Raw genomic sequence first — 27,040 nt, 5'->3', positions numbered from 1 at the left:
CAACTTACTGATTCTGCATTGAGATTGTGTATTGTCATCCTCAATGTTGGAGATACGCTGTTCTGCTTGCTTGATACGAGAGGTATGGGCATTAATATCTTTCTGCATTTTCTTTAGTGATTGCGTCACTGCCTTATGGATCATGGTGTGGAGCTCAGGCGCTAGCTTTCTCACTACCGCTGCCGCTAGCTTTTCCATGTTTCGACTTCTTAGTTTTATACCTACCAGGGCTGTGGAGTTGCTACAAAAATCATCTGACTATTCAGTTTATGAAACTTCCAACTCCAGGTACCCAAAAATCGCTCCAACTTCACAGCCCTGGAACTGAGTGTGCTTGTTGCTGCCTCTGGACACTTTGCAGCTCTTTGATACTTCCTCCTTCACAACAGGAAGGTGGAAGTATCGGAGAGCTGGAATGCGACATAGAGCACAATGGTCAGAGTTGCAACTCTAGGGGTAAGTTATCACCCTCAGCAGTGGTCCACATATGTAAAGATTCAGGTTCTGATCCAAACCCTTCAGAAAGACATTAAAGGATACCTTAGCACAAAATTAAATTAAAAACGGGGGGAGCAGGCATGTTTAGTGGGCTCTCCTCATGCCCACTGCTCTTCCCTGTTCTCCCCTGTCCCCCTCTGGTACTGCCTACTGACCCCCCTAAACATGCCTACTCCACCGGTTTTTAATTTTGCGCTATAGTATCCTTTAAGAATTTCAAAATGTCAACTCTATCCTATGACACTAACAGCTTAGAGCAGTGATTGCTAACCTTGGCACTCCAGCTGTGGTGGTACTACAAGTCCCATGAGGCATTGCAATACTCTGACAGCTCTAAGCATAACTCGGGGAGGTAGAGGCATGATGGGATTTGTAGTTTTGTCACAACTGTGGAGTGCCAAGGTTATCCATCACTGGCTTAGAGCAAGTTGCAAGTCTAATGACTTGTCTGTACAGCTGTCATTAGTAAGATGCAGTCTTGAATAATTTCTACAGGTGGTTTTGGGGGACACCAATTGAGAATGTATTCTATGGATTATATAAGAAGTCTACTGTATATATTTTGCTATTTTTTTATATAATACCATCTGCCTCTATGGCTTCAGTAGTTTCCGGGGCTGTGGATTCGGAGAAACTTTGGGTACCTTGAGTCGATGATTTCATAAACAGTGGAGTCGTTTTTGTACAGAATCCACAGCGCTGGTAGTGCCTGAATCGCACAACTGAAACAAGCGTGCGTGTATTGCCAGCTGATGGGCTAGAGCTGACTTTTTCCTCCTGCAATACAGACTGCAGGACTACATTTTTTTTTTTTTTTCCAGACCAGTATTGTACAGGATCTCTCATCTGCTGGCAGTCGCATCCTTACATTTTTGTTTATAGATTCTTTTGCAATATACATTTGATCTAACTTGAGATTTGCATTCTTTTAGACTGTGGCTTTGTGGGATCTACGTAATCTTAAACTGAAACTGCACTCCTTTGAATCCCATAAGGATGAGATATTTCAGGTATGAACTTTTTTTCCATTGATTTCTGATAAGTTTTTCTATTATCTGTAGTATGACTGGTTATTAATATTCTCTTGCTGCATGCTTTATAAAGTTATTTAACCATCTGCAGGTCCAATGGTCTCCACATAACGAAACTATCCTAGCATCTAGCGGCACTGACCGAAGATTGAATGTCTGGGATTTAAGGTATGTTGCCACTCTGGCTAACTTGGTGGTGGTAAAAGTTTTGGTATTTTGTCGTTGAAACTCATCTGGGAGCTTTATAACGTCCAGCGCCAGCGTTTTCCCGTCGGGTGAATCAGAACTACCACTGCTAATCAGTGTCGCAGCGCAACTTCCCTTCATCACTCCGCAGGTCATAACGCATGCACGTGTTATGGAATGTGAAAGAGGCCTTAGACCAGTGATGAGGGAGAATGTAAACACACGTCTGTGTAACTGCAGCTTATTAAAATATGCAGCGTTAATCTGGGGATTTAAAGGACTAAAGATTTTTTTTTTCCTCCCATTCTGGTTGGGTTTATTGCTTTATCACCATGCCTTCTCTTTTTCTTCCAGCAAAATTGGAGAGGAGCAGTCTCCAGAGGATGCAGAGGATGGCCCACCTGAGCTGCTGGTAAGTAACCCTCCTTCTCCCTCCCTCCCCCCTTCCTTCCTCCCTCCTTTTTTTTCATGCAGTTAAAGTGATGTGAATTATAATTGGGTTTTTTTTTTTTTATATAGTTTATTCACGGGGGCCACACAGCAAAGATTTCTGACTTCTCTTGGAATCCTAATGAGCCTTGGGTGATATGCTCAGTATCTGAGGACAATATAATGCAAGTCTGGCAAATGGTACGTTATGTAGCCAAATACAGAAACACTACAAATGTGAGTAGGCTTAATGTCTTATAAAGTCCAACTCTGGGTATAATATACACCCCACAGCATGGAGTACTTAATCACTACAGGGCTGGGTAATTGTGTTTTAGAACTGCAGCATGTGCACTGCTGCATTCAGTTGCATGTAGAGTAGCCAGATGGTTTTTGATCTTTTCTATTGAGTCGTTAAACCACACAGGAACCACATGGTTTGACAAATTATCTGAGTGAATGATATTGCATCTGTGTTGTTTGCTTGTTGACCACCTGGTTTTCTTTAAAGTAATCGTGAGCCGAAGCTCGGGATCAAAATCAGAGCCATACCTTAAAGGACGTTTGTAGTGAGTGGTATATCGGGACATCCATAGTTACTTACTTTTTAGCGACCCCGGTTGCCTGGCTATCCTGCTGAGCCTCTGCCTTTAATACTTCTAGCCATAAACCCTGAATGAACATGCGGCAGATCAGAATGCTTTGTTGGAGGTGTCCTAATAAATCTGATAACTAGTATATCTGTAATATCTTAGCTCTTGCCTCCTTAAAGGACAGAAGCGAGGAGAATAAAAAACGTACTTACTCGAGGTTTCTTCCAGCCTCTGGCAGCGATATGTCCCTCGTCGCAACTCCACTTCCAGCCGGTGGCCTGGGGACCCCTCCTTTGCGGATTCCGACCTCGCTAGGTTGCCATCTTTTGCGCCTGCCTGATCACGCTCACATGGTCTGGAGTGTTCTGCGCAGGCGCAGTAGTTCTGTACGTGCGCAGAACACTCCAGACCATGTGAGCAGCGTGGCTGCACGCTCAAGCATGTGCAGTGGATGCAACGGAGGGGGGCCACGGGCTGGAAGCTGTGCTTCAGTGAGGGACATAGTGGTTGTAAGTAGAACTTTTTTTTTTTTTCTCCTCACCTCTGTCCTTTAACCTCCCTGGCGGTATGATTATTTCCAGATTTTGTCTAAAGCGGTGCAATTTTTTCACAAGCTTTCAGACTCTAAAAATTATACTGCTAGATAGATCTGGGGCAGCCCTGCATATTCCACACCTCTGATGGATCCAACTCGGGGTTACCACTCTGTGCTGTGGATTTCCGTCCAGAGCCTGACTCTGGGTTACTGTTAAGGAGGTAAGAACTATATATTCCAGATATACTAACTCTTTATCAGATTTATTAGGGAACCTCCAACAAAGTATTCAGATTACCTTAACCCTTCGGGGTCTTACATTGCAAGCAGTAGTTTACGCAATAAAATCCGAGGAGCACGACCGACCAGAGCCTGCCTAATTGACCTAGAATACCTGTGTAATGGTTAAAGAGACGCGGAAGTCTCAAAGTCTTTTTTAACATATTAGCCCTAACTAAACTGCCGCATTCCTGCCACTGTAACCTATCTAAATTCTCTTGCCCCCCCCACCCCCACCCCACCCCTAACTCTCCCTCCTTCTCTGCAAAATCCACGACTTTCTTGGTCTTGGATTTTGCTGCCCTAAGTGCTTCCTTGTGAGGCAGGGCTACGAGCTGCAGCCCTGCCTCACATGAGTCTGTCAGCGGCAGCTCTCTACCTCTCCCCTGCCCCTCTCAGTGAAGGAAGACTGTGAGGGGCGGGGGAGAGGCGGCGATCCGGGCTGACTGACTCGCTGAGAGGCAGAGCTGCGACTCATAGCTCTGCCTCTCACAGAAGCGCTGTCTTGTTATTTCTGGGGTGGTTCAGACACTCCTGCAGCCAGTAGCTTTGGTTTGCACATCTCAAGCTGTTAAGAGCAGATAGTGACTGTTCATACTGCAACATACTGTAACAAGGGATATAGAGGCTGCCATATTAATTTCCTTAGAAGCAATTCTACTTGCCTGGCTGTCCTGCTGATCCTTTGCCCTTTAATACTTTCAGCCATAGACCCTGAACAAGCATGCAGCAGATCAGCTGTTTCTGACATTGTCAGATCTGACAAGATTAGGTGCATGCTTGTTTCTGGTGGGGTTTCAACACTACTGCAGCCAAATAGATTAGATTAGCAAGGCTGCCAGGGAACTGGTGTTGTTTAAAAGAAATATGGCATACTCCATATACTTATTATGGTGTAATGGTTAAGGGCTCTGCCTCTGACACAGGAGACCAGGGTTCGAATCTCGGCTCTGCCTGTTCAGTAAGCCAGCACGAACTCAGTAGGAGACCTTTGGCAAGTCTCCCTTACACTGCTACTGCCAATAGAGCGCGCCCTAGTGGCTGCTGCTCTGCTCTGGCGCTTTGAGTCCGCAAGGAGAAGAGCGCAATATAAATGTTATTTGTCTTGTCTATTACTTCAGTTGCCCTTTTTAAGTATGTGAATATTGGTTGCACTTCATTAACCTTTCTGTACTTTTGTTCTTTAGCCTTAGTAAATCAACCCCAAAATATTCTGACCCTTTGCCTGCATTGTAGTTCCAGGTGATTGAGTAGAGTATTACAGTCTAAGAATAAGCATTAGAGCAAGAATATAAAGACAGACATCGAACAGGGTGCATGATCCCGTAATTCACTACCAATGTATTTTAGGTAAATACCGGTACATCATGTTTGCCAACTCTTTCTCTTTTTTTTTTGTGCAGGCTGAAAACATCTACAATGATGAAGACACAGAGGGCGGTGTAGATCCTGAGGGACAGGGGTCTTAGGCATGTCTTTTCCCTGGTGCAATTTAGTGATATGCCTCACTCCAGATCTGTCTCTGTATGCAGCACTTGGACATTGACTTTTTCTTGTGCTACAAAGTGTGAGCTGACTCCTTATCTCCTCACCTGAACTTGCTTTTACTCATCTTAGGAAAACTGTTCCCTCCATTTTATTTTATATATAAATATTTTATATAAGAATGCAATTTTAACAGTGCGTCCTTTTTACAAGGGTGTTTTAACAAAGCAAGCAAAAGGAGTAAAGTGAAAGATTGTACGGCATCCTGTCTTCAAGTGAACCTGTCTATTTTGGAGTCTTGGACTGGGCAGCTTCATACAAACATTCCTTCTGTCCTCCACTGGATAAGCCAGCTGCTTCTGTTAGTCATGGACATTTTCAGCCCCAGCATTCTTTCCCGTATTGTTGCTTTCTTTTTTTCTTTTTTATTTGAAGTATGTTGTAATTTAGAGTGGCAGTCATCCACTACTTAGTTGTGCTTAACAGTTTGACAGGGAGGACAATGGTATCCATTTTTATGTCTTTATTTGGCTGTATGTGCTGCACATTTTCTAATGTGGTGGATGAGCACCTTGCATAAAATAAATAGCTTTGTTTTGTTTTTTTGTATATTGCTTTTGATGTGGATGTGTATCTAGGCTTAAAGAAATACATGGAGGAAAAGAGAGCTGGCTTTAATTTTTAAAGAAACTGCATCAACAATTTAAGAAGTAAACTGTGGGGTTTGGTTTTTGGAAGAGGTCTTCACTGTGTATTTTGGATATACCTTTATAGTTTGCAAAGTACTGTATTTAAATGCACACTAGGCAGTCTTTTCTGTACCAGTACGGAGACTTTGCTGGTTGCATTGTACACTTCTTACTTTTTGTTTTACTTTCTACAATGTGCTGTTCCACAGATGCATCGGTGTGTAATTCTGATATGTTCTGGCACTCTTGTCATTCCTTTTTTGTCACAGACTTGAAAATCTCTCCATATAATTCAAGGTATCCCCTGTGAAGTGAAAGAGAAAAATTGATGACTGGATATTTTTTTTTTCTGAGATCATTTCTATGTTGGAGTAAAAGTTGAAAGTCTATGTTCACACTGCACGTATTGCATAGTGCGTGTGTACTGCAGTACACACTGACTGCATGTTATAACACGCCTATTATTTCAAAGCCACATCAATGTCTATGCAGTTTCTACAAAGTTTCAAATGTTATCAAGAAACCAAAGCATACAATGAGTTAGGACAGTGCTTAACCCAATGGCCTCAAATAATAAAGCATTATTGCATGCTTAAAGCGGATCCAAGATAAACTAACTATAACAATTAATTTGATATCTTATCTAAAGTAGTATACTCAGCAAATCCTAGCTGCAAACAGCTTCAGCAGTTTATGATTTATTTATTCCTGTGATGCAATGAGAGCAGCCATGTTCTGTTTGTCACATTACAGCCCTCAGCCTGTGAGAAAACTTCACTCTCCTCTCCTCCCTTCTGCCTCAGAAATATCTGGCTAGTAACCACCTTCTCCTGCCCAAACTGAGCTCCCATAAGCCCTTGCTACTAAGGCTGAGAGTGCCAAGGCTCTCTGGAGAAACTGTGGGCGAGGCTTGTTTAGTTTTATAGGGAATTGGAGTATTAAAACAAAACAAAAAAGTATTTGGCTTAAGGATGGAATGCACTATAAACTATATGAAAGGAACACAATTATGCAATGAGTAAAAGTTTCTCGGATCCACTTTAATGCAGAAAACAGCTGATTTTGCTGAGCATTTAAGTAAATGTCAGTTCATACAGACTGTTACTGCATGGCAAGCAGAAATTACCGAGCAGTGAGCTAAATTACCGAATTGTGCGGTAATTACCTCAACACGTCAGTAAATGTCAATTCATGAAGATTAGAACATGCGGTAAAACCCCAAAACATGTGATCACCTCCAGCTTTGTTACGGTGGAAACTGTGCGGTAGCCTATGACTCACAGAAGCAGAGAGGGATAACTCATGACTGACAGGAGCAAAGAGCCAATAGGAACAGCCTCTGTGTCCTGCTATTCCCTCTGATAGGATTCAACATGTTCTCGGGAGGGTCAAGCTTTTCTACCCCCAAGCAGTGGAGGGGAGAGAGAGCCAGCACAAGAGAGATTTCTCTTGCAGCCCTTCAGACGTTTAACCCTTTAGGTTCCTGTTTGAAGACGCAGAGGAACAAGTGGGAAAATCATGGCATGTTTCTTGGAAATCTAAACTATGGCAATAAAAAAAAAAAAAGTTAAAGGACTTCCGATGTGAACTTACCAATCTATTTTTTTTTTACTCACCTTTAGCTTATTCCAGCCCCTCACAGCAGTCTCAGTTCCTCGCCACAGCCCCGGTCCTCCACGTTGTCCCACTGGCCGCCGGTAATGATCGCAACCCTGCCGGCGGGTCAGGTCTTCTGCGCATGCGTGGGCATTTGTACCTGGGTGTCCTCTTCATCTGGCGCTTACTGCACCTGCGCAGTAGTTGTGCGCAGGCGCAGTGCATGCCAGAAGATGTGGACGCGTGGGCACAAATGCAGGCGCAGAAGTCCTGACCTGCCGGTGAGGTCGTGAGCATTACGGGCGGCCAGCGGGATAACGCGGAGGACCAAGGCTGCGATGAGGGACTGAGATGGCTGTGGGGGTCTGGAAGAAGCCCAAGGTGAATAAAAAAAATCATTTGTAAATTCACATCGGAATTCCTTTTGTGGCTCAACACACAACATACAATCTTGGTTGTTCAATCTTACCACTTTCATGTAGTATAAAGGGGCCCATACACCTAACGACTTTCCCGCCGATATACAGCCGTTTCGATCACAGTGATCGAAACAGCTGTAAAATCGCCGCGCACACCGCTGACAGAACGATCGATTTCCGTCGACCCATCCGTGCGGAAGATTTTTCTCGGTCGCCAGCGGGTCGGTAGTGCGTCGTTAGCGGTGTTTGAATGCCCGACGACCGACGCAATACAGCAGTAATACATTACCTGCTCCAGCTAGCGCAAGTCCCCTGGTCTCCGCTTCGTGCCCCAGAGCTACACAGAACTTCCTGTCCTGGCAGGAAGTTTAAACAGTAGAGCGCCCTCTACTGTTTAAACTTCCCCTGGACAAGAAGTTCAGGAGTAGGAGCGGAGAAGAAGCTGCGGGTACTTGCGCCGGCCGGAACAGGTAATGTATGCAGGGCGGCGGCAGCTCCACAGATTGTGATCGGTTTCAGGCTGAAATCTATTCACAATCTGTTTGCAGTAAAGGTGGCTATACGATCCCTCTCTGATCAGATTCGATCAGAGAGGGATCTGTTGGTCGAATCTGATGGCAAATCGACCAGTGTATGGCCACCTTAAGAGTTTATCCAATCAATCATTCAAGGTAGTTTCAATCTGTTGGCCCTTAACTACATAGATTTGGTAAATCTGTACAACCAAGATTTTATGGTCGTGTGTTGAGCTTAAGAAAACGGAAAATTGTTACTTACCTATCGGCAATTTTCCTTTCCTGTTGCTTAGATGTCATCACACATGGGTAGTTGTCCCCCTCTCTACCCCACAGGATCTTGCATAGTATAAATTTAAAACAAGCTCGCCCCCCCCCCCCCCCCCCCCCCCCAGTCTATGTAAACCTCAACACCGAAGCTCACATGAAGGGAGGGACCGGTGTGATGACATGTAAGCATCGGGAAAGGAAAATTACTGATAGGTAAGTAATAATTTTCCATTTTCCCCATGCGTCATGTCATCACACATGAGAGTGAACTAGAAAAAAAAGGGAGGGCACAAGTTTATGCTGCAAAGTAAATTATTTAATTAATGTTTCACAGAACGTGAGCTTCTGAAACAGTTTTGCCAAACAATAAAGAAGATTGATTAGACAAATCAACTCTGTAATGCTTAATAAACGTATTAATGGAGGACCAGTTCGCTGCCTGGCAAAAATTTTTCGGCTGGAACCTTATTCCAGGCTGCCCAGGATGTCGACATACTTCTTGTCGATTGTGCCGAAATTTGTTATGGGGAATCGAAGTCCAGAGCTCTATAAGCAGTCTGTATTGTCTTGACAATCCAGGAGGCTATTGTTCTAATTGAGGCAGGTTGGCCCTTTCTGTAGCCCCCTGGTATGACCCATAATCTATCCGTAGCTCTGTCTGCCGTAACTTCCAAGTAAGTTTTGATTGCTTGGCCTACATCTAACAGGTGGACTTCCTGCATGTCATGCTGTGTGAATGTTGGCAAGGTCCAATCTTGATTTAGGTGATAGGTGGAAGCCACTTTAGGTATAAACTGTTGAATTGGCCTCAACACAACTCTGTCCGAGTATAATGTTAAGTAAGGCTACTTGCAACCTAAGGCTTGCAGTTCAGAGACTCGTCTCGCTGATGCCATGGCAACCAAAAAGACTGTTCTTAATGTCAAGTGCCACAGTGAAATTTCATGTAGTGGATAAAATGGTTGTCTTGTAAGAGCTTCTAGAACTAGAGGTAGATCCCATTTTGGGAAGATGGCTTTTTTGGGGGGTCTTAATCTCAAAACTCCTCTTAAGAATTGTCTTACTAGAGCATGAGTAGCCCATGCTGTTAATGCTGATAGTGTCGATATATGGACTTTCAGTGTGTGATACCCCAAGTCCTTCGATAGTACCCTTTGTAAGAATTCCAAGGTATGTTTGACTTGGGGCTTTGATGCTTGAAACTGCATTTCATTTGCTAGTTCTTCAAATTTGCTCCACACCCTTTTGTACGTGGCGTTATTTGTAGGTTTCCTCGAATTTAGGATAGTCTTTATTACTTCAGCTGAACAACCTTCCTGTATTAGCCTCTGCCCCTCAATATCCATGCTGCCAGATTCAATTTCTGGGGGTTCGGATGTCTCATCTTCCCCTGTGTCAGCATGTTTCTCCTGTATGGGAGAGGTAGTGGAGACTGTAACTTCATGTCCCACAAAAGTGGGAACCATGTACGGTTCGGCCATAGTGGGATAACAGCAATTAGCGTTACTTTCTCTCTGTACAGTCTCGATAACAGCTGGTATATCATTGGTATAGGGGGGAACACATATCCAATCTGAAAGTCCATCTGGTCGACAATGCATCCACCGCTAATGCCTGTCTGCAATACATTCTGGAGAAGAAGAGGTGGCACTTTGTGTTCTGAGGTGTGGCCATTAGATCTAATTGGGGTGTCCTCAACTTGTTGCAGATCCACATGAATGTTTCCTCTGACAGGCTCCATTCGTTGTTGATACAGTTCCTGCTTAAATAATCCGCTAGTATATTCTGTTTGCCTGGTATGTATACTGCGTTCAGATCCCAGACCTTCTCCTCCGCAAATTGGAAAATAACTGCCGCCTCCTGAAGTAATGTTAAGCTCCTCGTTCCTCCCTGCTTCCTTATATAGGAGACTGCCGCTTTGTTGTCTACTTGTAACATTACTGATTTCTCCTTGATTATATCCTTGAAGCTGAGGAGCGCCTGATGAATTGCTCTCAATTCGAGGACGTTGGATTGTGAGTGGGTCTGGAGCTTGTTCCATTGTCCCTGTGCCGTGAGGGAACCACAATGTGCTCCCCAACCCTTCAGGCTGGCATCTGTTGTGATTGTCTGTGTTGGTTGTATCAGATGGTGCTTGGAAAGATTGTGTATGTCTCCACCATTGAAGGCTGTTCCTCATGTGGGAGGTAATCTGGATTATCTGATTGGAATTTCTCCTGTCCCACTGGTGTAGGAAGCCCCACTGAAATGCTCTTATATGCCAGTGTGCCCAGCGTATCATCTGTATGGTGGAAGTAAGAGTGCCTATAAGGCTCAGACACTGGCGCGCCGTCATCGTGTTCTTCAACATCACTTGCTGTACTGTCAGTATTATAGTCTCCATTTTCTCCGGAGGAAGACTGATAGAATTCTGGGAGGTTTTGAAAAGAGCTCCTAAGTATATCATTGTCTGTGTCGGAATTACCGTATTTTTCGGACTATAAGACGCACTTTTTCTCCCCCAAAAGTGGGGAGAAAAAGTAACTGCGTCTTATAATCCAAATGTAACAATATACCTGTCCGGGTGGGCACTGTGTCAGCAGCAGTTATCTAGCCCCGGCGGTGTTCCGTGGCAGCATAGCAGCAGCTGCAATGAACGTTATGCTGGTGTCCATTGTCCTGCTTGTCCCTCCGAGCGGCGGCAGTGCGATTAGCTGTACAACTCCCTGGGTGGGATAGCAGCAGCCGCTGCAATCATCTGCAATGTCTGTGTGTGTCTGCCGGCTTGTCCCCCGAGCGGCTCCAGCAGCAGCGTGATCCGTGATAAGTCCCCGGGAGGCATGGCAGTAGGTGCTAATAAGATCGTTTATGTATTCTCCTCTTCTGCCCCGCATCAGCCACGCGTCATTGTAATGCAGGCACAGCGGGACATCTTCAGCCACGTTACTATCAGCGTCTGGCAGAGACCTCTGAACTGCTTCCTTATTGGCTCGCCACATGACCCCGGCGCACGTGCGACGCAGGTCATCAGAGGGCACCAATAAGGAAAGCAGTTCAGAGGTCTCTGCCAGACGCTGATAGTAACGTGGCTGAAGATGTCCCGCTGTGCCTGCATTACAATGACGCGTGGCTGATGCGGGGCAGAAGAGGGGAATACATAAACGATCTTATTAGCACCTACTGCCATGCCTACCGGGGACTTATCACGCTACTGCTGGAGCCGCTCGGGGGACAAGCCGGCAGACACACACAGACATTGCAGATGATTGCAGCGGCTGCTGCTATCCCACCCAGGGAGTTGTACAGCTGATCGCACTGCCGCCGCTCGGAGGGACAAGCAGGACAATGGACACCAGCATAACGTTCATTGCAGCTGCTGCTATGCTGCCATGGAACACCGCCGGGGCTAGATAACTGCTGCTGCAGCCTCACCTCACCAGGAACCTCATTATGATGGGTGAGCTTTCTTAATTGTAATGCTTAGTGTAGCTATTAGTGTAGTTAGGTTGGAGGTGGGGGGAGGTGACAGGGGTTTGTGTAGTGTAGCTGGGTGGGGGGTACATCAGGGGTTAGTGAAGTGTAGTGTAGCTGGGGGTGAGGCATAGTGTAGTGTAGCTGGGGGTTAGTGTAATTGGGGCAGAAGTGGTTAGTGTAGCTGACCAGTATAACTTAGATAGAAACATCTTAGGGGGAGATTAAAGGTCTATAGGAGACTCCTGGACCATAGATGCACCTAGATTTAGTATTTTTTTTATTTTTTCCTGGTTTTTGCCCTCTAAACCTAGGTGTGTCTTATAGTCCGAAAAATACGATGACTTTTGCCATAGTTTATCTTCCGTCCGAAATAAGTTAAGGTCTCGATTAGTGTTTTTCTCTGTTGGATTAAGGTTTCCTCATTCGATGCTAATAGAAGAAGGTCGTCCAGGTAATGAAATAACCGGAGACCCCTGAGACGTAGGAGAGCTACCACTGCAATTAGAATCTTTGTAAAGGTTCTCGGCGCTGTACAAATGCCGAATGGGAGGCATGAGAGCTGAAAATGGGAATCCTCTATGGCGAATCTCAGATACTTCTGGGACTTCGAGTGTATTGGGATATGCAAGTAAGCGTCGAGGTCCACAGAAAGCATCCAATCGAATTCCCTTGTTGACTGTATGATTGATCTTAAGGTTTCCATCTTGAACTTTTTCAGTCTTCTATGTCGATTGAGCAGTCTCAGGTCCAGCACTGGCCTCCAGTTCCTTTCCCTCTCTCTTCCAGTGGAACCGATACAATTGCCTGTTTTTGTATTAGTCTGCACATAATCTTGCAGTATTCTCCTCTTTTCGTGAGAGCTGGGAATTTTTGTCGGTATGAAATGGTTTCTTGGTGGCTTTTTGATAAAACTCCACCGATGGCCTTGTGTGATTGTCTTGTTTATCCATCGATTTTGTATGTTTTCCATCCAGACCTGGCCGAATCTTTGGAGTCTCCCTCCAATCGGCCAATCCTGGATGTGGTTAGTGTCAAAAAGTCTTCTGTTGGCTACTATTGGAAGTTTTCTGCCTCGTTAACCTTTGAAAATTACTTTGGGAGCTTTGCCAATTTCTTTTAAACTCTTCAACTCTTTTCCTGGTCTATAAGATCTGGCTGTTCTGAATCTTGTTTGTAGAGGTCGATTTGATTGTGGAAAATTGGGCTTTGTAGGTTTCCTATCCTGAGGAATTAGGCCTGACCGTCTGCCCGTTACTCTCTTTATGGCTATATCCATTTAGTTACTGAATAAGTTTACACTTTCATAAGGGATTTTACTCCATTCCACTTTAGATGCTTGGTCGGCCGACCACGTCTTAAGCCACAGTGCCCTCTTCGCAATTACCAAGAATGCCATTGTTCTAGCCAAACATCTAATCCTATCAACTGCTGCTTCACCAATAAATTCTGCAGTTAGGTTAAAGTCATCCACCGCCGATATTATAGCCTCCTTATCTGCGTCCGCACGAATCGCTTCTTCTATATTTGTGGACCAAGCCCATATTGCCTTTGCAATGGAAGTAAGTGCTATTGCTGGCCTTGTAGAGTTTCCACCCGTAGTATAAAGCTTTCTGAGCTCTGTGTCTATTTTCTTGTCTAAGACATCCTTAAATGTAGCCGTGTTTTCTCTAGGTAGGGTGACCTGCTTAGCAAGGCGACTGACTGATGCATCTGTAATTGGTGGATTGTCAAGAGACTTTGACTTTCCAGAGTCTAACGGATACAGCTTTGTCATCCTATTGTTTAGAGGTGTTTTTTTTTTATCCAGTTTCTCACATTCTTCTTTTATTAATTCTGATATCTCTGTCATCATAGGAAAAAAACGTTATCTTCTTCTTTAGATGAGAATAATACGCCTTATGTTTTTTAGAAGTAGTAGATGGCTCCCGTTCATCGTCTGAACTTTCCCATTTGATCGCCTCTCGCACCGCCTGAATATAAGGTTTTACTAATGTGAAGTCGAATCCAAATCCAGTAGCAATATCTTCCATACCAGGATCAAGTGAAGCTTGTGACTGCTCCGTAGCTGCAGTATGGGAGGGTAGTGAGGATATGTAATCTCTCATGGACTCTTGTGCTACGTACACACATGCGACAACGATCGTTCGTTGAGGACGACGAACGAACTTTTAATTGATGAAAGAACGACCTAAGTAAAGTTAGTTTTAAAAGGTGTGTAACGATCTGATCGTTAGAATGAACGTTACATCACGTAAAGCAACTATTGCGCCTGCGCATAAAAATGAGAAGTTTTATGGAGAAATTGTGAAATGCGCATGTCAAGCCTAGTACGAACGACCGTTTCCAACAATGTACTACTTTTGCAAACGATCGTCGTTGGTTAAAATCCGCTGAGACAGAACTTTCTTTTGGGGCGATTTGGCTTGTTCGTCGTTTGCCTTAATAGTCGTTGGTTCGTTTTTAGTAACGATCGTCGTTGGTAAAGATCGGGGAATGATCGTTACAAACGACTATAGTCGCATGTGTGTACGCACCTTTGGACTGCCACCTTAATCATAGGTGATACGTCCGTGGGAACCTGCTCTGATTCCTTTGCCATTTCCGAGAAACAAACTCTGCACCCATTCTTTCCCGGTAAGAGTTCGCGGTCACATGCCCAGCATTTCCTTTGGTGACTTGAATAGTGTTCTTGATGCCTAGAAGATCTGCTTCTCTCTCTTTCCTTCTGGCGTGAGGGGGAGTTTGATCTTGACTTCGAGTTGAACTTCTTCTTCCTGTGTTTTCTAGGGCTGGATAATAAAAATACAGAAAAAGTTTGAGCCCTTGCTCAAAAAAAAAAAAAAATTTTAGGGTAAAGAACCTACCTTAAAACCCTATGCTGGTCTGTAAGAGCTGTTGAGGGGTCCATAGGTGTAGCTAAATCAGCTGCAAAGAATGAAGGATAGGACAGTATAAGTAAGGGTTGGTACAAGGCAGGAAAGCGCACCTAACTAAATTGTTAAAATGTACTAACAAACCACCTTCTGCTGCTGCAGAGGATGTGCCCGGCTCAGCACTCGCGTCCATAGCCTCCTAGTGCGTACACTAGCATAGCGGCGCGAGTTCTGAAGCCTACTGCCTTTTAAACTGGCCTCAAAGATATTGCTGCGCTCTCCACTCCTGTAAGGAAACAAACTCCACATAGGGCAATAACGTTCCACCTATGTTTCACACTAATCCAGCTCCCACAGTCACCAGTGATGTGTGCTTCAGTGATTCATTACTCTCTCTCCCCCACCCCTCTCGTTGGATGCTCACCAGATTATACTCTTAGATGCACTTTGAGTATGGTACTATTTCCAGTTCCAGTTAACTCTAGAGAAAAAGAGAGGAGCTCCACATAGGGTAATACAGTTCACAACAATAGAACAATCAGGGTACTGCAAACACCGTGCTTCTGTGTTAACACCCAACAACCGTGCCACTCCAACGTAAACTGGCCGTCCGCCCCACTTCCGGTCCGCCGAAATGTCACTTCCGGTTGGCTTGCCTCCACCAATCAGACTATCCGGGCGCTGGAATGCATGACGCGACCTGGAAGTTTGACCGGAATGCACGCCAGGGTGCAGGGCCAGGAGCGGCGAATGGCGTTCATCAAAGAGAAAGAAACAGCTATGAAAAAGGAAGCCCCCAACAAAGATGAATCACACAGTATATTTAATACTGCATGTAACGCTGCCTGTGAAAGCAATCAGGAGGTTATTTAACCTCCTTAGCGGTAACCCCGTGTGTGACACGGGGTAAGCCGCCGGAGGGTGCCGCTCAGGCCCTGCTGGGCCGATTTACTTAATTTTTTTTTTGCTGGACGCAGCTAGCACTTTGCTAGCTGCGCCAGCACCCCGATCGCTGCCGCCGCGCGCCCGATCGCCGCTATCCGGTGCGGCGCGCGCCCCCCCAGACCCCGAGCGCTGCCTGGCCAATCAGTGCCAGGCAGCGCCGAGGGGTGGATCGGGTCTCCCAATGACGTCCCGACGCCATGGCGACGGGGGAAGCCCTCCAGGAAATCCCGTTCTTTGAACGGGATTTCCTGATCGGTGATCGCCGAAGGCGATCGAAGCGGGCAGGGGGATGCCGCTGAGCAGCGGCTATCATGTAGCGAGCCCTCGGCTCGCTACATGATAAAAAAAATAAAAAAAAACTGCTGCGCTTCCCCCTGGCGGTATTTTTCATACCGCCAAGGGGGTTAAACCTCTGGTGAATGTTTCACACCCCCCCCCCCCCCCTCCAGACCAACAGATACAGGGGGAGGATTCCCAAACTAGTTTATAGTTTCCAGCGAAAAACTTGTAATTATACAAGTGTTAAGTTGCTGTAAGCACAGCACGGTAGGGGTTAAAAGAAGATTAGGCAAATCTTGCCCACTGGTCTTACGTTGATCCCATGAGGTAAGGTTCTCAAGGACAAAAGACTGGGGGGCCGAGCTTGTTTTAAATTTATACTATGCAAGATCCTGTGGGGTAGAGGGGGCGGGACAACTACCCATGTGTGATGACATGAAGCATGGGGAAAGACTAATAGACAGATTCGGAGGGAGCAGAGGCAGTATAACAAGCGTACCTTCTAAAGGGATGTCGGGGACGACTTTTACTATTGTAATGCTGTCACTTCAGGGGTACAGCATGTATCAAAACAAATCCACACTTCTGCTGTTACAGATTTATGTAAATTGAAGTCCATTTTTGGGGGGTAAATTGCCTAACTACTGCAGCATCTGTGAAAATATTTATGAATTGGCAAACAAAAGTCTAAAATATCAAAGGCGGTATTTTAACAACCTGATTTTTTTTTTTTTTTTTTTTTTAAATCACACAGCCCTTTATGAATCGTGGCCATTGTATTTTAAAAGAGAACTACATGCACAGGCCCATATGCTATTCACTCTTCTCCTTCGTTTTCTCCTCTGAGATCACTTTTTAAGCTTTTTAAAAAAATGTCAGCACTCTGCAATTGGAAAAACAACAATAAGTAGGTGAAAAGAACTATTGAAATTATTTTGAGTATTTTCCTGCTTGCTGGTGATTTTAAAAAGCATCTAATTGGCTATTTGTGAAAATATCACCTAGGAGAAAAAGGTTAATTGCATATGGGCCACAGTGTCTGCTCCACAGGGCAGGGGAGAAATCTAAGAAAGTTGCATATTGCTCCATGTTAGGAGAACATGATCCATTATAAGAGTAGGTCCATGCTATACCCGGTTGCAGAACGCAATCCGCGGTCTGGGCTCCCATTTTCAGAAACCGGTACGCAAACTGATCAGTGCCACCCTTTTGCAGCATATGTGTTTGATCAGTTTTGCATCCCCCCCCCCCCCCCACCTGCAGGAATAGCGATGGGGGGGACCTGAGTCCCTTTGTCCCACGCTTCCTCTCCAGCTATGTGCGGCAAAAGTAAATAGCGAGCGAGAGGGGAAGTAATTGCCTTTTTTCCTCTGCTCACCGTGACTTCCTGCAGTGCTGCCCTCTCTCGTAGAGTCTGAGGAGATTGTTTTTTGTACTGCCTGTTGTTCAGGTGCTCAAGAAAATCTTTTGAGACAGGAAAGCTGACTGAAGTATATTGAAATGTCTTAGAATGAGGCCCTAATCAATAATACAGTATGATTGCATTACTGTTTGTTTAGCATTATTTATTTTGCTTTAATTATGTATGTTTGGAAGCCAGCTACAATACGTGCTGATAGTGTTACTACACTGCATGGAGCTTCTCATGCATGACTTATTCCTTTTGTGCTACTGCAAAGGCACGAGTTGTGCGTTTGCAGTGTGCCCATGCATGTACACACACAGGAACAGAAGTATCTGTTTTAGTTTTTCATTTTTGTCACAGGTTTGCCTTAAAGATCTTTTCTTAGATTTAATTAGAGTTGAGTGTGCATTTAACTTTTATGTTGTGCGTTATATGTAGAGGACTTGACACAGGGCTGCTATTATAAAAATGTCCCTATAGGGAGACTTTAATGATCTATAATTGACAACTGAACAAGTATTGAAGCACTTGAGATGGCTATTTATAGTTGCTCATTAGGGATAATTTAGGAAAATGCAGTAGATGTAATGCAGTGTGCTCACCCATGCAGATCCAGTGCCTCAGTATTCACCATCTGTGCAGTATTGTTATACTAAACTTTGTAGACACCCCACACTTTAGTTGAGGGAAAAATTCCAATGTTTTTGCCCTAGATATTGCAAACATTAACGGAAACAATTTCTCAGCTATTTATTTTTTGTCCTTTCTATCATGTGCATGTAAAACATATTACATTTTGCAGTTCTTCTGACAGACGCTGATAGAGAAGTGTTGAAGTTTGCTGCCAGGCAGTGGATTAGTGATTGGTAATTCTATGTGTATGTTGATTCTTCCCAATTTTGTTCTTGTCACACTGTTAAAGTTATACACACATGGACACAGTACAGCACATATGTTGTCTCCTAAGATTGAGCTCCACACAAGTGGAACCGTGCTCAATTTGCAGGAACCTCAAATGGTCAAAGACAGGTACTACAGGGGGGTGGCTAAATCAAACCCATACCAATATTAACCATCAGCACTCTGAAATTGGCTTGCTATGGCCTCAATGGTACTGCACTTTTAATGTCAGTGGGGGGTGGGGGGTGGGGGGGGGGGTAAAAATGAAACGTGTTCTGCCGCATGTCTATGCCCTTGTACTGCAATCTGAAAACCTGATGTATTTTTACTTTCCATAGCAATGCATTGTGGAAAAGATTTTAGTCAAAGTGTAACTGTCAGCATACAATCAAAAATCAATTCTTCTGTTTATCTGGTAAACAAGTAATAAGGATGCTAAACAGGCAATCCAAAAGTTAAACACTATTACTTTTCTTGTTGCTATATGATCATTCCCCAGTTACCTGACTCTTATTTGGTACACACAAAATTTGGTGTGCACAAAGGCAGTTGCAGGGCATGCTGGGTTGTCCTTTTTTGCTTCTCTACGTCCCCTCATACTTAAAGTGGACCCAAATTAAAAATACAAGATTTCAGAAATAAAATCTATTTTCTAAATTATAATAATAAATAGCAGCCTTTTTTCAGCTGCATGATGACAAATATAAAATATTTTACATTTATTGGAGGAACCCCTCCCTTCCTTTCAAATTGCCGGGATTTTTCCGGCAAACTGGTGGAGTAGATGGTGTCTAGCAATGGAGGAATTGCTAATGGCTGCCCCCAGTATAACCCTAGCTATGAAAAGAGAAGGGTGAAAAGCATGCACTGAAATGATCATAGGTTTGAAGGAGTGTTTATTTATCTTTGTATGTGTCAGAGTGGTGCAACTAAATATTTTTAATTAAAAATATGTTTGGTTTGGGTCCGCTTTAAGTAATGCAGCCTGATTGGCTGAAACCTCTTTTCCTCCTGTTTTCCCCTCCCACACCTCTGTTCCGTTCTGGCAATATTTCTCATGCTGAGATAATGCACTCTGTAGTGGAGGGCGGGCAATGCATACAATCAGGCAGAGGAGAGTAAAGGAGGAAATGACATCAGCATTGGCTTCAAAATAGCCACAGTTAAAATGCGAAATGGTAAGAAGGGTTTCCTTTTTTTTACTGTACAAAAATAACTAAAAATCCAAACATAGTGCAATACATATGTCATGTAAGTAAAGCAAGTACCTTATATTCCGGCGTATAAGACGACCCCCAACTTTTCCAGTTAAAATATAGAGTTTGGTATATACTCCCCATAAAAAAACTACCCCTCTTCCAACACCAAAAAAAAAATGAAAAAAATCATATATTGGTGCTATGTATGAACAGATACTGGTGTTGTTCTGTATGTGGTACCCAGTATCTAACAGTGTATAGGCAATTGACTGGTTGGATTGGTCAACTCCTTTCCCTAAGTGGATTGGTCAGCTCTCCCTGTCTACCTGTGTATCAGAGCGGTATGGAAGAATAGATTGCGCTGTGCCTATAAAACACGCCTCTTTCACCCTTCTGCCCCGCCCTTGTATCCTATTTACTTCCTTCTCTGCCTCTCAGATCTTGCACATGTGTGCCTGAGCCTCTTCACTACAGACCTTAGCAGTGAGATCTGAGGGGGTAACAGGATAGGGAGTACACCCGGCATCAATGACACCCGGCATATAAGACGACTCCTGACTTTTTTGAAGATTTTCAAGGGTTAAAAAGTAGTCTTATATGCCAGAAAATACAGTATTTATCTACTTTACCTATATGGTGGGTTTTTTTCTGAGATAGTATAGCTGACAGCTTCTCTTTAAAACGCGTATGATGTGAACTGAGCATAGGGAAACATGGACATTACCTTGTATGTCAGTTGTCCATTCAGTTATAACAGACAACTGATTTAGTGTAAAAGGACCCTAAAGGTGGCCACACACCATACAATTAAAAGATCCAGTTTCATGCCAATTCGATAATTATGATCGGGTTGTCCCAAAAAATAGAAAGCTTTTTTTAATTCATGTGAATCCATTCTAATTTCCCATTTTTATTCGATAAAAGATTGTGAGTGGATTACTGCAATGCCCTTTATGCTGGCCTCCCCGAAAAGGACCTGCGTCGCCTGCAATTAGTGCAGAATGCTGCTGCCAGATTGCTAACAAACCAGCCTCGCCACTGTCACATTACACCGATCCTTTGCTCACTGCACTGGCTACCAGTAGAATGGAGAATACTCTTCAAGATTGGACTGCTGACATTCAAATCGCTGCACAATCTGGGCCCTGGATACATGAAGGACTTGCTGAAGCTGCACCACACCTCTCACAACCTCAGATCAGCAAGTTCTATAAACTTGGTCACTCCCAGAGTGCACCTCAAAAAATCTGGAGATAGAGCCTTCTGTCATGCTGCCCCTACCCTTTGGAACTCCCTGCCAAACCCAGTAAGGACAGCACCATCCCTGGAGCTATTCAAATCCAAACTGAAAAGCCACCTGTTTAGCCTGGCATTTCCGGACTTATAAAATTCTTCCTTTGTACCACGATGGTCGGAGCCACACTTATGCGCTTTGAGTCCTACGGGAGAAAACCGCTTTACAAATGTTATTTGTTGTTGAGTGATGGATTTTTCTGATCAATTTTTATCAAAATTGTATGGTGTATGGTAGATTGTCAATTACTTGATGTACAGACCCAAGCAAATTTTCAAGTTTTCAAACATTTTTTCTTAATTGGGGAAAAATTTAACGTGTGTGGTACATTGGTCAATCAGTCCAAAATGTATTGCAATTCTTGAATTGAATAGATATTTAAAAAATTGCATGTTGTGTGTGGCCACCTTTTAGGCTACTTTCACATTTATATCAAGAAAAATAGGATTGCAATGATGTTGGAAAGTTGCATCACATGTTTTTACTGTGATGTGACACGTACTGTACAGTGAAGTATACAGTCCATAATCTTGTGTTTGCACCACACCCAGAACTGCACACGTTTCCTGGTAACTTGCTGCTTGTAGTGCATTTTTCTGAGGGAAGGTGTTGCACTGCACCTCAAACATGCCGGTGTGTTAGTGCCATTGAAATATAATAACTTTGATGTGATTTTTATTTTCTGTGGCGCTGCAACATAACTTAAAGAGACTCTGAAGTCTCATAAAATTCACAGTTTTATTTTATCTCTTTTACATCACTGCCCTAACTAAAACGCAGCATCCCCGCGGCTGAACACTAACTAAATCCCCCCAAACTCCCCGGGGCACACTGCAGGGAGTGGTTCCGTGAGAGGCAGAGCTTTTGGCTGTAGCTCTGCCTCTCCACACGTCTATCCAGGGGCAAATCCAGGATTTTCAAGGGGGGGATTCCTGAAAGTTTTATCTCGGCTAAGAACAATATGAAGTTCATAGTGAATTAAAGGACAAATATTATACTAGTTTTCTATCTCTTTGATAAAGATTACTAGTGTTGCAAGTTGCAGCACACTCTTCATTGTGCCAATTCCACAGTTAATCCGACAATTATTTTGGCAGCCCCGCAAGGTCTCTCTTTCCCAATGCATATGCCACACACCTTGAGAAAGAGAGACCCTGTAAGGCTCTACAACTATTGGATTAACTGTGGGACTGGTACAATAAAGAGTGTTCTGCAACTTTTGAAATTGGTGTTATCAACGCAAATCGAATAGAATCCTGATCGGACATGTTGGATTTTATCCATTTGATCAGCGATCGCATATTGATCGCATGAAAAATCTTATGGTGTAGATGGGGCTTTACATTGCTGTGCTGTGGGCAACACCCCCCCCCCCCCCCTCACATACGATTTTGATCGCTGATCGATTCAATAAAATCCAACATGCTCGATCAGGGTTCGATTCGATATGCGTTGATAGGTTAGATAGGTATATGCCCCAGTATATATTAGATAGGTATATGCCCCCAGTATAGGTTAGATAGGTATATGTCCCCAGTACAAGTTAGATAGGTATATGCCCCAGTATAGATTAGATAGGTATATGTCCCTAGTACAAGTTAGATAGGTATATGTCCCAGTACAAGTTAGATAGGTATATGTCCCCAGTACAAGTTAGATAGGTATATGTCCCCAGTACAAGTTAGATAGGTATATGCCCCAGTATAGATTAGATAGGTATATGCCCCAGTATATATTAGATAGGTATATGCCCCCAGTATAGGTTAGATAGGTATATGTCCCCAGTACAAGTTAGATAGGTATATGCCCCAGTATAGATTAGATAGGTATATGTCCCCAGTACAAGTTAGATAGGTATATGTCCCAGTACAAGTTAGATAGATATATGTCCCAAGTACAAGTTAGATAGGTATATGTCCCCAGTACAAGTTAGATAGGTATATGCCCCAGTATAGATTAGATAGGTATATGCCCCAGACAGTATAGATTAGATAGGTATATGTCCCCAGTACAAGTTAGATAGGTATATGCCCCAGTATAGATTAGATAGGTATATGCCCCAGTATAGATTAGATAGGTATATGCCCAGTATAAGTTAGATAGGTATATGCCCAGTATAAGTTAGATAGGTATATGTCCCCCAGTATAGATTAGATAGATATATGTCCCCCAGTATAGATTAGATAGGTATATGCCCCCAGTATAGGTTAGATAGGTATATGTCCCCAGTACAAGTTAGATGGGTATATGCCCCCAGTGTAGATTAGATAGGTATATGTCCCCCAGTATAAATTATATGGGTATATGTATAGATTAGATAGGTATATGCCCCCACTATAGATCAGATAGGTATATGTCCCCCAGTATAGATTAGATAGGTATATGCCCAGTATAGGTTTATGTATATGCCCAGTATAGATTAGATAGGTATATGTCCCCCAGTATAGATTAGATAGGTATATGTCCCCCAGTATAAATTAGATAGGTATATGTATAGATTAGATAGGTATATGTCCCCCAGTATAAATTAGATAGGTATATGTATAGATTAGATAGGTATATGTCCCCCAGTATAGATTAGATAGGTGTATGCCCCCAGTATAGGTTAGATAGGTATATGTCCCCCAGTATAGATTAGATAGGTATATGCCCAGTATAAATTAGATAGGTATATGTCCCCCAGTATAGATTAGATAGGTATATGCCCAGTATAAGTTAGATAGGTATATGTCCCCCAGTATAGATTAGATAGATATATGTCCCCCAGTATAGATTAGATAGGTATATGCCCAGTACAAGTTAGATAGGTATATGTCCCCCAGTATAGATTAGATAGGTGTATGCCCCCAGTATAGGTTAGATAGGTATATGTCCCCAGTACAAGTTAGATAGGTATATGCCCCCAGTATAGATTAGATAGGTATATGTCCCCCAGTATAAATTAGATAGGTATATGTCCCCCAGTATAGATTAGATAGGTATATGCCCAGTATAAATTAGATAGGTATATGTCCCCCAGTATAGATTAGATAGGTATATGCCCAGTATAAGTTAGATAGGTATATGTCCCCCAGTATAGATTAGATAGATATATGTCCCCCAGTATAGATTAGATAGGTATATGCCCCAGTATAGATTAGATAGCTATATGTTCCCCAGTATAGATTGGATAGGTATATGCCCAGTATAAGTTAGATAGGTATATGTCCCCCAGTATAGATTAGATAGGTATATGCCCAGTATAAGTTAGATAGGTATATGTCCCCCAGTATAGATTAGATAGATATATGTCCCCCAGTATAGATTAGATAGATATATGTCCGCCAGTATAGATTAGATAGGTATATGCCCCAGTATAGATTAGATAGCTATATGTTCCCCAGTATAGATTAGATAGGGATATGCCCAGTATAAGTTAGATAGGTATATGTCCCCCAGTATAGATTAGATAGGTATATGCCCAGTATAAATTAGATAGGTATATGTCCCCCAGTATAGATTAGATAGATATATGTCCCCCAGTATAGATTAGATAGATATATGTCCCCCAGTATAGATTAGATAGATATATGTCCCCCAGTATAGATTAGATAGATATATGTCCCCCAGTATAGATTAGATAGATATATGTCCCCCAGTATAGATTAGATAGGTATATGCCCCAGTATAGATTAGATAGCTATATGTTCCCCAGTACAGATTAGATAGGGATATGCCCAGTATACGGTAAGTTAGATAGGTATATGTCCCCCAGTATAGATTAGATAGATATATGTCCCCCAGTATAGATTAGATAGGTATATGTCCCCCAGTATAGATTAGATAGGTGTATGCCCCCAGTATAGGTTAGATAGGTATATGTCCCCAGTACAAGTTAGATAGGTATATGCCCCCAGTATAGATTAGATAGGTATATGTCCCCCAGTATAAATTAGATAGGTATATGTCCCCCAGTATAGATTAGATAGGTATATGCCCAGTATAAATTAGATAGGTATATGTCCCCCAGTATAGATTAGATAGGTATATGCCCAGTATAGATTAGATAGATATATGTCCCCCAGTATAGATTAGATAGATATACTGTATGTCCCCCAGTATAGATTAGATAGATATATGTCCCCCAGTATAGATTAGATAGGTATATGCCCCAGTATAGATTAGATAGCTATATGTTCCCCAGTATAGATTGGATAGGTATATGCCCAGCATAAGTTAGATAGGTATATGTCCCCCAGTATAGATTAGATAGGTATATGCCCAGTATAAGTTAGATAGGTATATGTCCCCCAGTATAGATTAGATAGATATGTCCCCCAGTATAGATTAGATAGATATATGTCCCCCAGTATAGATTAGATAGATATATGTCCGCCAGTATAGATTAGATAGCTATATGTTCCCCAGTATAGATTAGATAGGGATATGCCCAGTATAAGTTAGATAGGTATATGTCCCCCAGTATAGATTAGATAGGTATATGCCCAGTATAAATTAGATAGGTATATGTCCCCCAGTATAGATTAGATAGATATATGTCCCCCAGTATAGATTAGATAGATATATGTCCCCCAGTATAGATTAGATAGATATATGTCCCCCAGTATAGATTAGATAGATATATGTCCCCCAGTATAGATTAGATAGGTATATGCCCCAGTATAGATTAGATAGCTATATGTTCCCCAGTATAGATTAGATAGGGATATGCCCAGTATAAGTTAGATAGGTATATGTCCCCCAGTATAGATTAGATAGGTATATGCCCAGTATAAGTTAGATAGGTATATGTCCCCCAGTATAGATTAGATAGATATATGTCCCCCAGTATAGATTAGATAGATATATGTCCCCCAGTATAGATTAGATAGATATATGTCCCCCAGTATAGATTAGATAGGTATATGCCCAGTATAAATTAGATAGTTATATGTCCCCCAGTATAGATTAGATAGGTATCTGTCCCCCAGTATAAATTATATAGGTATATGTCCCCCAGTATAGATTTAGCAGTAGGGTATTACTGCTTAGGCGGGGGGAGCGGGGAGAGAGGAGTTTCCGCTTACCACTTACCTGCCTGGATCCTGCAGAGAGCTTCTATCTTCAGCCTCTCCCGGTACGCGTCGCATCGGTAACAGCTCCCCCTGTGATGACATGCGGTTACGTCATCACAGGGGTCGCTGTTACCATAGCGTCAGACGCCGGCCGGGACAGGAAGTAGATAGTAGCTGCCGGCAGGATCGAGGAAGGTAAGTGGAAACTCTTCTCTCTCCCCGCACTCAGCTCTGCCTGCCTGGAGCGCATACGCCAGCTGCAAGCGAGCCCCCTAGCAGCGCGCCCCTGCTCCTGCCGCCAGTAAAGACCCTCAGCCGCACACACATACGGCAGCTCCACTTCCAATCTCGGTGCAGGGGGGGGGGGTGTTCCAGACACCCGGAACACCCCTTTCCGTGCACCAGTGCTATCAGCGCGGATCGCCGCCTCTCCCCCACCCCTCTAAGTCTTCCTTCACTGAGAGAGGGGCGGGGGAGAGGAGGAGATGCACGCCGATTGACACGCATGGAGGCAGAGCTGCAGATGAAAGCTCTGCCTCCTCCAGCAGCAAAATCCACGACCAAGAACGTCATGGATTTTGCGGGGGAGAGTTTGGGGGGATTTAGTTAGTGTTCAGCCGCGGGGATGTGGCGTTTTAGTTAGGGCAGTGATGTAAAATATTTTTTAAATAAAAAGGTGCATTTTATGAGACTTCAGAGTCTCTTTAAATAGTGTGAAATGAGCCTTAGGCCCCTTTCTCGGCAGTATCCATTGCATTCTCTCGCAATGGAAGGTGCGAGCAAATTACAACTCTACGCAATTATATTTTTATGTTAACTTCACATCAGTGCTGTACTGAGGTGGTTTCTGTCAGAGTAATGTGCAGCATGCTGTGCATTTACCAGACAACGTGTGTTTACAATTGCACTAAATCATAGCTCCATATACTGTGTGTCACATTTCTGTATGCGCATTTCGAACATGTGATGCAACATTTCATCCCCTCGTGTATAGTGTTGAACATCCTAAGGGTCAATTTTGGTATGTGATACAGTAGAATCCCTTTATAGTAAACTCCAAGAGATCAGGAAAAGTAGATTACTATATTTAAATATGTGAGGGGCTTTTAGGAC

The 27,040-nt window shown here is 43.3% G+C and overlaps 2 protein-coding genes across 4 annotated transcripts in view; one reads left to right on the top strand and one right to left on the bottom strand.

Moving 5' to 3' along the window:
- RBBP4 (RB binding protein 4, chromatin remodeling factor) overlaps positions 1-5,645 on the top strand; it is a 36,385-nt gene extending 30,740 nt beyond the window's left edge. The window contains exons 8-12 of one of the 2 annotated variants that reach the window (XM_068268858.1): positions 1,431-1,508; positions 1,621-1,697; positions 2,070-2,127; positions 2,235-2,381; positions 4,955-5,645. In XM_068268858.1, coding sequence (XP_068124959.1) covers positions 1,431-1,508; positions 1,621-1,697; positions 2,070-2,127; positions 2,235-2,381; positions 4,955-5,020 — 426 coding nt within the window. In that variant the 3' untranslated portion in view covers positions 5,021-5,645. The remainder of the gene's footprint in view (positions 1-1,430; positions 1,509-1,620; positions 1,698-2,069; positions 2,128-2,234; positions 2,382-4,954) is intronic. The other variant, XM_068268859.1, reaches the window with a different exon arrangement.
- A 49-nt stretch (positions 5,646-5,694) lies between these two features.
- SYNC (syncoilin, intermediate filament protein) overlaps positions 5,695-27,040 on the bottom strand; it is an 81,883-nt gene continuing 60,537 nt past the window's right edge. For both annotated transcript variants that reach the window (XM_068268860.1, XM_068268862.1), the window contains exon 4: positions 5,695-6,029. In XM_068268860.1, the coding sequence (XP_068124961.1) occupies positions 5,989-6,029 (41 nt within the window). In that variant the 3' untranslated portion in view covers positions 5,695-5,988. The remainder of the gene's footprint in view (positions 6,030-27,040) is intronic.

This window comes from Hyperolius riggenbachi, chromosome 2, assembly GCF_040937935.1.
Source record: "Hyperolius riggenbachi isolate aHypRig1 chromosome 2, aHypRig1.pri, whole genome shotgun sequence".
Lineage (NCBI taxonomy): Eukaryota > Metazoa > Chordata > Amphibia > Anura > Hyperoliidae > Hyperolius > Hyperolius riggenbachi.
Note: the sequence above shows the minus strand (reverse complement) of the source record. Positions and strands in the feature narration are given on the sequence as shown.